Source organism: Bison bison, unplaced genomic scaffold (assembly GCF_000754665.1).
Source record: "Bison bison bison isolate TAMUID 2011002044 unplaced genomic scaffold, Bison_UMD1.0 scf7180017864039, whole genome shotgun sequence".
Taxonomy (NCBI): domain Eukaryota; kingdom Metazoa; phylum Chordata; class Mammalia; order Artiodactyla; family Bovidae; genus Bison; species Bison bison.
This window is the reverse complement of record NW_011494611.1, coordinates 2,657,429-2,666,924: the sequence shown is the minus strand read 5'-3', so window position 1 is coordinate 2,666,924 and position 9,496 is coordinate 2,657,429. Positions and strand designations below refer to the sequence as shown.

The 9,496-nt window shown below is 52.0% G+C and overlaps 1 protein-coding gene across 2 annotated transcripts in view; it reads right to left on the bottom strand.

The window, feature by feature from the left end:
- AKNA (AT-hook transcription factor) overlaps window positions 1–9,496 on the bottom strand; it is a 59,398-nt gene that overhangs the window by 31,246 nt on the left and 18,656 nt on the right. For both annotated transcript variants that reach the window (XM_010835140.1, XM_010835139.1), the window contains exons 3-4: window positions 6,137–7,203; window positions 4,172–4,246 (exon numbers count right to left, since the gene is read on the bottom strand). In XM_010835140.1, the coding sequence (XP_010833442.1) occupies window positions 4,172–4,246; window positions 6,137–7,203 (1,142 nt within the window). The remainder of the gene's footprint in view (window positions 1–4,171; window positions 4,247–6,136; window positions 7,204–9,496) is intronic.

Here is a 9,496-nt window from a genome sequence, read left to right as displayed (position 1 = left end):
AAATAACCAACTATTCTCAGCACAGCTGGGTTTCACACAGCCTTTAAAATGCTAATGGACTTTATGAAAGGGGCGGGGAGTGGAGAGAATAGGAAATGTTTCCTCAACCCCTCAGAACACACAAACCTCCCTAGCCCTTCTCCCTACTTCCCCCGTCCCCCTCCCCCAGCCCCTCCCCCATCCTTGCATCCCGACCCCACCCCCACCAGGTGGCTTGCAGAACACACACTTCAGGAAAGACGGTTTTGTGTCATGCCCCCTGATTCTCTCTGGGGTAACTTCCGGTCTCAACCCCTCCAGACCCTCCTACAGCTGAGATGGGGACAGCAGCTGGAGAGAGATGGCCCCAGGGTAGTGAATGCACGAAGTGAAGTGAAGTGAAACTTGCTCAGTCTTGTCTGACTCTTTGCGACCCCATGGACTATACAGTCCATGGAATCCTCCAGGCCAGAATACTGGAGTGGGTAGCCTTTTCCTTCTCCAGGGGATCTTCCCAACCCAGGGATAGAACCCAGGTCTCCCGCATTGCAGGTGGATTCTTCACTGGCTGAGCCAGGGCACCCCTATAAATTCTGACCCTAAGCTGGTCCCCGGGCACTGACTCCTGATCAGCTCTATCTCCCTCCCTGCTTCCACCCGAGACCAGATCCAGTGGTGCCCCCAGGCCAGGCCCTGGGACTCCCTGGTCAGCCACCTCAGCGGCAGAAACCAGGATCATCAAGTTTGGCTCTGTTAAACCTAAAAAAATAAATACATAAATAAACTCGTAAGCCTAAAAAGACAGTCGACTCGGAGTGGGCTTTGCAGCCAGAACACTGGGCTCAAACCCCAGGTTTGGCACCTGCTTGGCGAGTGATCTTGGGTGAATCCCTTAACCTCTGTGCCTCAGTTTCCCCAGTGGTAGATGACTTAGGACAGTAGTCCGTAGCATCACTTATTGCTATTATTATTACACTGTAATATCCTCATTCTACCTTGTCCCTATGCCTCTGCCACATACCTTGCCAGGGCCTGAGCGGAGCTCACCCAGGCACAGCGAGAAACAGTGCCCACTCTGGAATCAGGCAGAGTTTAATCCCCCACTTTTAATCTCTTACCAGCTGTGGAAAGTTTGCACAAATCGCTCCAACTGGCCGAGCCTCAGTTTCCTCTTGTGAAGAGGATCAAATGAGTTGACCCTGGCAGTATGCTTAGCCTGGGGCCTGGCAGCTTTTACTGCTCAGCAAATGCCAGTCTCCTTCCTCTGGTCCCCACCTGTCGCTGCTCCTCTACTGCTGTGCCTGGCTTGGGTCTCCAGGGTCACATCCCTGGCCTGGGGTCCAGGCCTTCCCCTGGGGGCTCTGAGCAGAGTGAGTGGCTCAGCTGGCTGCTGGGAAGGTCACTCCAGCCAGCTCAACCTCAGTTCAGTTCAGTTCAGTTCAGTCGCTCAGTCGTGTTTGATTCTTTGCGACCCCATGGACTGCAGCACACCAGGCCTCTCTGTCCATTGCCAGCTTCTGGAGTTTACTCAAACTCAAGTCCGTTGAGTTGGTGATGCCATTCAACCATCTTTTCCTCTGCTGTCCCCTTCTCCTCCTGCCTTCAGTCTTTCCCAGCATGAGGGTCTTTTCAAATGAGTCAGTTCTTTGCATCAGGTGGTCAAAGTATTGGAGTTTCAGCTTCAGCATCAGTTCTTCCAATGAATATTCAGGACTGATTTTCTTTAGGATGGACTGGTTGGATCTCCTTGCAGTCCACGGGACTCTCAGCAGCTCAGCCTGCAGGAGCAGTAACACTTTTGCCTCTGTGAGCTGGCCTCCCTGGCGAGGTCTCTGAGCAGGAAGCCATCCTGGGGTTTCCTGAGCCTGGACAGAGCTCTGGACACAGGGAGAGGCCCGGCTGGAAACTCAGCTCCCCAAGCTCTGCAGACCCAGTGAGGCCCCTTCCCACTCAGGCTCCACGTCCTTCTCAGCACGCTGGGACGTGAGTCCTGCCTGTACTGTTTCCCAGGGCGGGGAGAGGATTGTTTTGCTTCCAGGAGAGTCGAGCTGACGTGTACCCACCTTTCTCTTGAGGAGAATTCTCAGGCCAAAGAATCACTTTTTCTAGAAAGCAAAAGCAGGTGAGCTAACGCTGCACCGTTCCTGGCCTCTTCTACCTTACCTCTTCACACACTGGGGTCTGGGATACCAGCCAGGCTGGCTCCCCACATGGTGAGTCCCTACTGGGTCGGGGGAAATGTCCAGGAGATGCACATGGCTGTGATCCCACTGAGTCCCCCTGCTCATGCCTACTCTGTGCCTGGCACACAAGGGCACCCAATGAACACCTTCATTTTAATACTGTTAATATTCTCTGATTCTTAGATAGGTACTTCCAAAACCCAGACTCATTCCCTTTCAAGAGTAAAGGAGGAAGGTAGGAAAGGAGGGAGGGAGAAGATATTCCCAGCCTCTGTTCTTGACCTTGACCTTTGGCAACCTCTGCCCCTTTTGGGGTCCTGATTCTCCAATCTGTGAGACAGGGGACCTGATGACCAGACCGTTTCTCCTTGGACCTTCTAGGAGCCTATGACAATGTGGTTTCCCCAGAAGGGATGTCTTATCAAGCCCCCTCAACAGTCCTCCAGCTCTCTTTCTGCCCCTGAATCTGACTCAGAGAGCTGAAAGAAGCCTGAAGACATGGGGGTTGGGAGGGGGCAGCCCAGTGGCTCCCAGGAGGCCTGCTGTTGTCCAGTCCCTAAGTTGTGTCCAACTCTTTGCAACCCCATGGGCTGCAGCACTCCAGGCTCCCGTGCCCTCTATCTTCCAGAGTTTGCTCTAACTCATGTCCATTGAGTCTGTGATGCTATCTAACCATTGCATCCTCTGTTGCCCCCTTTTCCTTTTGCCTTCAATCTTTCTCAGCATCAGGGTCTTTTCTAATGAATTGGCTCTTTGCCTCAGGTGGCCAAAATATTGGGAACTTCAGCTTCAGCATCAGTCCTTCCAATGAATATTCAGGGTTGATTTCCTTTAGGATTGACCGGTTTGATCTCCGAGCAGTCCAAGGGACTCTCAAGTGTCTTCTCCAACACCACAGTTCAAAAGCATCAATTCTTCAGCACTCCGCTTTCTTTATAGTCCAACTCTCAAATCCACACATGACTACTGGAAAAACCATAGCTTTGATTATACGGACTTTTGTGGGCAGAATGATGCCTCTGCTATTGAATGTGCTGTCTAGGTTGGTCACAGGTTTCCTTCCGAGGAGCAAGTGTGTTTAACCCCCTTTTACAGCTGTGCCCAAGGAGGCCAGGACAGAAAGGATCTGCCTGTGTCAGGAGGATGTGGGGACGTGGGGAAGTCTTGCTCCTAGAACAGGGCCCCTCCGCTTTCTCAACGTGGCGGCCTTGGCAACACATCGTGGAAGAGGAGTTGCTAGATGGTGGAAAGCAGCTCCCTGGCAGGGAGAGGGTCTCGGAGCAGGATGGGGGCAGCCTGGGTGGGGGCCCTGAGAGAGGAGGCAAGTGAGAGGGAGGGTCTGCATCTCTGCACCCCAGCTCCCACCCCTCCTCCACTGCTGCTTGATGAGGCAAGAGGCCCGTAGGCGGAAGCAGGAAGCCAGGAGGGACTGCGACAAGTCCCACTTCCTGCCTCACCCCAGAAAAGGGGAAGGTCCCAAGTGCAGTGTTCACAGCCTCCCATAGACCGGGTGAGGACTGGGCAGGATGTGGGGGGACCGACTTCCCCCTCCACACTCCCCTCTCCTGCACTAGACATTCAGAACGGGTGGAGAGGCTGTGGGTGAGGAGACAGGGGAGGAGAAAGGCAAAGGGGAGTGTTAGCCCCCAGGGTTGAGCAGAAATTCTGCACTACTCCCTTGGGGCTCAGAGAGTCCAGGTAACTTCCTTAGGGTCACAGACCTAGTCAGTAATGGAGACAAGAGTTGTGCCCAGGTGGTCTTACTCCAGAGTTTATCTAGAAGAAGAGCTTCTGGTGAAATTCCTGGGCACCCCAGATTCTAGGATTCGAGGACTCAGAGCTCATCAACAGCCTGGAGGGGGCAGGTTGCCGCCCCAGGGTCACAGAGTGACCCTACGGTAGAACAAGGAAGGACTGCGTCCCCTAGCCCCAGGGTCTCTGGAGGCAGGAGGCAGTGGCTAGGGAAAAGCGTCACCCCCTCCACCCCTCCACCCTACCCGGCCCAGTACCTTGGCCCCGAGGCGCAGCTGGTCGATGGTGTTCTCGGCCTCGGCATATTTGGTGAGGAGCTTGTGATAGTCCTCCTGCGGAAAGGGGGGCAACGAGGTCACACACCAGGCCTCTGACTGTGAGATTTCCCCCCACCCCGGGAACCCACTCCCCAAAGCGGGGCTCTGGGTGCCTCGGAGGGAAAGGGCTCAGTAGTGGCAGTGCAGCAGACCCCTGCAGTGCAGACCCCATGGCCAAATTCTGGAGGGTCTGAGGCCGCAGGACCACTCAGGCACCCACCTGCCTATAGCCCCGACAGCGGCGATGGCCTCAGGGCCAGCTCACTGCGATGCATAACCGGTCACAGAGAACCTCAGCTACTTGCCTATCTATCTGAACTCTGCCTGCGTGTGTCTTCCCCATGGCTCTACTCCCAGGAGTTAAGTAATATGTGCTTAGTCAGTATCTCTGAATGGCTGATTGAATGAACCATCTAAGGGTCCACTGGTAGGAAAATAGAAGACTTGAAAATCACAGTTGCATTTACTCAGAGTTACAACCTGCCAGAAACAAAACGGAAGTGCTTCTTAAAACGAGTCCTTACAGAGGAAAAGCAAAAACAAATGTCACTGGTCACCTTTGAAGAAGGCCAGGGAACCCATGCATTGTTCTGAAAACTGGTCGTTAGAAGGACAGATTCCAGCATTTCTCCTGTCTTTCCCATGTGAATGAGCCCTTGGTAACCAAATAGTTGATGAAGGAAAGTTTTATTTTATAGAAGATTTCCAGCAAAAAAAAAAAAAGGGTACTACCACTCTGTCGCCCTCAGTGAAAGCCTGGATCAAGGTAATGGCCATCAAGAGTCAATATCACAAATGAGACCAACAGGCAGTTTACGCTTCCTGAAGGCACCACCTATGATGGACTCTTGCCAAAAATCCCTACCCACATGGAACTACGATCGGGGGGAAATAAGCAAACGACTACAACCTGGAAACACCTCTAGTTCTAACTGGGTAAAACACAGGACAAAGAGAGGACAAGGAGACATATGAAAAGATATCAGAGGGTGTATCATAAAACCCCAGAATGTGGGAGACTCTGCAGGACAGAACTGGTTCCTTTAACAGATAAATTACACTGAAGAAAGAGATTTGGCAGAAAATGCAAAGAAGGGACTTCCCTGGCATCCCAGTGGTTAAGACTTTTTGTCTTCAAATGCAGGGGATTTGGATTTGATCGCTGGCTAGGAAGTTAAGATTCCACATACCTCTCGGCCAAAAAAAAAACCCAATAAAGACTTTAAAAATGGTCCACATCAAAAAAAAAAAAAAAGCAAAAAGGCAGAAGGTGATGGTGAGAGACTTGAAGGCACAACAACCAATACCTATCTGAGCCGTGTTTGGGATTCTGATTCACACAAACTGAAATAAGCCATTTATGAGACAAAGGGGGAGATCTGAATACTGACTGGACATTGGTTAATATTAAGGAATTGGCATTAAGTTTTAGGTAGGCCGACGATTATCTTCAAGAGTGATTCCTTATTGTTAGACATACACACTGAAATATTTGAGGGTTAAATGATTTGATGCCTGAAATTTGCTTCAAAATACCCCAGGAGTAGCAGGTGAGAGGTCGAGGAGGTGAGGCCGTTGATGAAAAAGGTAGATATGGCTGTGTGATCGGCTTCGGGGGTTCATCACTGCTATTTTCTCTCTTGTATGTTTCGAATTTTTCTTAGCAGGACTTGAAAACAAACACAGCCTATCCTTACAGCATGAGTGCAATCACTGCTTTTTTTTTTTTGAACAACAGGCTTGGGAGTATCTTCATCGCTGGGGGTATAACACTCCCATCACGAGCAGGGGGCTCCTGGTTGGCCCCCCAGATCCCCCAGACCCCCCCCCCAACCCCGTGCCAATCCTATCCAGCCTCCAACCCACACCAGCAGGCGCCTTGGTGTGGAAGTGAGTCAGGCTTACCTGGAGCTGATGGACAAGCTTGGTGGCTTGCTCGGGTGTCTGAAATTCTTGGGGCACCCTGGTGATGGGGTGGGTAGGAGGTGGGTTCTTTCCAGGGCAGACGTCTCCACTGCTCAGCAGCACCTCTCGCACAATCTCGGCAGGAGACTTGAAGATCAGTGGCTTGGCAGGGCCCTCGGGCAGCCTACTGTGGCTTCTGGCCTTGGGGGGGCGGTAGCTCTCATCTTTGGGGAACTTCACCCGGGGTCCCACCTTGGAGAAATCAGGGAGCGGGTAGTTCAGCCGCCCCCGGCCGTACTTGGGGGCATCAGAAGATGAGTGGCCAGCCAGAGTGGCTCCCGGCCTGGGGGGTGGCCTGTCCTGCCGATTTGGCCTAGGGGAGGGGTTGGGAGGGCTGATGGAGCCGGTGAATCGGGAAGGGAGTGGCTTAGGTGACATCCGTATCTGCTTCCAGGACTGGTCCCCCGGCTGAGGGCAGGAGAGGCTGCTGTTTTCTGTCCTCCATCTATCTGCAGGACACTGGAGGCTCTGGGCGAGTGGTGCTGAGGATCCCTGGAATTCCGTGGGCGTTGCCAGAGCAACACTTCCTTCAGTTCTGTCATTTGGGTTGAGGAGGTGGTGGCTGGGGCTCTGGGGTGAAGTTTCTGCCAGGGCAGTGGGCTGGGGGACATCAGTCTCTCCTTCCCAGGTAGAATCCAGGTTGTCACTGGGGTGATTTAGGCTCACAGTCCCACTGCTCCAGGACCTGGGTGAGCTGAAGTCAACAGTTGGGTTGACCTCAGAATGTTCTGGAAGTTTGTCTCCACTGGCTTGTTTGCTAGAAGCTACCCAGCCTGCAGGCTGACCCCAGTCCAGAGTGGTGGGGCTGGTGCTCCCATGGCCCCCTGAGCTGAGATAGGTCTCATACCCCAACCTCGGGGAGCTCTCTCCAGCTTCCTGGACCTCAGGACCTTGCAGAGCCTCACTTGGATCCTCTTTGGTCATGTCCGATTGAGGATCCTGCTGGGGGAGCCAGCTGAGAGGCAAGTTGGAACTTTCTGGGCTGTCCTCATCCTCTTCTTCAGACTCTGGAAAGACACGTCATGGCTTCATATACACGAGACCTGGACTCACCGAGTCCCATTACCTAGGTCATCTCAACCCCTGGGCTTTCATTTTCCTAATATGGGGTGATGGCAAGAAGCCCAGTAAATCCCCCCATACGGCCAAATACTTACCTAATACCTCCTCTGGTGGTCTCAAAGGTCCTCCAGCCTCAATCCTTAAACCTGGTTGTCCCCCTAGGGTTTCCTGTCTCAGCAAATGGAAACATCACCCCATCCAACTGCACAAGGCAGAAACCTGCAGGGTGTCTTTGCTATTTCCCTTCCCCTAAACCCCACAATCCAACCTGTCACCTGCTCCGGTCCTGGTTACCTCCTAGGGTGCTCTCAAACTCACCTACTGCCCTAAAGTCTCTTGCCTGGACCACTGTAGCAGCCACTTAATCATCTCATCCTTCACCTGAAAATTCACCAGTATTTTCCTGTTGTTCCCAGGACAGAGCTGAGCCTTTAACATGGGCTGAAGGTCCCTGTCTGCACCCCCCCGTGAGCTCTCCTGTTCCAGCTCTTTCCACGGTCCCTCTCAGTCTTTCCCTGGTCTAGGCGTGCCACACCCTCTCCTGCCACAGGGCCTCTCTACACGCTGACCTCTCTGGTAGGGTCCTCTTGCCCTCTCTTTGCCTAGTTAACTCCTATTTGTCCTTCACACATTAGCTCAACCTTGACCTCATCAAGGCAGTCTTCTCTAACCTTCCTAACTTAGGTCAAAATTTCCCTTTTATAGGCTTTCACATGACTGAATACCTCTACGTTGAAATACTTATTACAGTGGCAGCTTTCTATTTATTTATGTGATTGCTTCATTAATATTTTCTTCCCCCACTGTACTGTAAGCTCCATGAGGACGAAGATACCCTCTGCTTTTATTTACTATTGTATTTGCAGAGGAACTGCTCAATATTGGTTGACAGAATAGAAAGAAGAAGGAAGGGAGGGATAAAAGACAATAATGCATGCAAAACTCCCCCAAAATGGATAGTTGTTGGAATTATTATACAGTAGGTGCTCAATATTCATTCATCCATCCTACTCACCCACCCTCCCACTCATCCATTTGTCACCCACTCATCCATTGATCCGGAGAAGGCAATGGCACCCCACTCCAATGTTCTTGCCTGGAGTATCCCATGGACAGAGAAGCCTGGTAGGCTGCAGTCCATGGGGTCGCTACGAGTCGGACACGACTGAACGACTTCACTTTCACTTTTCACTTTCATGCACTGGAGAAGGAAATAGCAACCCAGTCCAGTGTTCTTGCCTGAAGAATCCCAGGGATGGGGGAGCCTGGTGGGCTGCCGTCTATGGGGTCGCACAGAGTCAGACACGACTGAAGTGACTTAGCAGTAGCAGCATCCATTAATCCAACCATCTATCCTTCCAGTAATCCATCCATCCACCTATCCACCCACTCACCCATCCCTCATCCACTCACCTACCTATCCATTCATTACCCATCCATTTACCCACTCATCTACCTATCCATCCATCCATTCACATATCCACTACCCACTCACCTATCAACCACTCACCCAATCATCCACTCATCCATCTATTTATCCACCTATCTGCTTATCCACCCACCCATCCATCCATACATCCATCTATCCATCTATGCATCATCCATGAAGTCAATGCTTATTGAGCACTTACTCTATCCTAGACCCCATGTCCGCCTCTGGCACAGATCCCGAGTTTCAGGAGATACAGTCTGGGTACCACCAAGCACAGACTCCCTGCTCTGGCAGATGCACCTTTGCCATAATCCTTATGTCACTCTTTGCTCCCCCATGCTCTTTCCTCTAGCCTTGGCACTTCTATATCTTTCCACTCCTTAAAATTTCCTTTAGCAAGCCTCTCTTGTTTACAGCAGATTAAGTAACTTGCTCATGCAGTGGCTCAGAGCAGTTCTGGACTTGGAAGCAAGGTCCCAGCTATGAAGGCATGTTAATCTCTGCTGATGGGGAACATGCGGTGGAATGAAGAGGTCGGACTTTGGAACCAGGCAGCCGTGGGTTCATTCCTGGCTTTTCTGATCCCTCACAGGGCGCCATGAGTAAGAAGTTGACCGCTGTGGCGGTCTTTATCTGGAGGCTAGTCTCTCCTACTGGCAGAAGGCGGTGAGTAAAGAAGGAGGCACGGTTTGTGCCCTGCCCAGCCCTGTGCCTGAGACAGAGTAAGGACATAGGATGTGGCAGCGGCTGTTACATCACAGCAGGGGGCACCCATGTGACCTCAAGGAGAGATCCCATTTGCCATT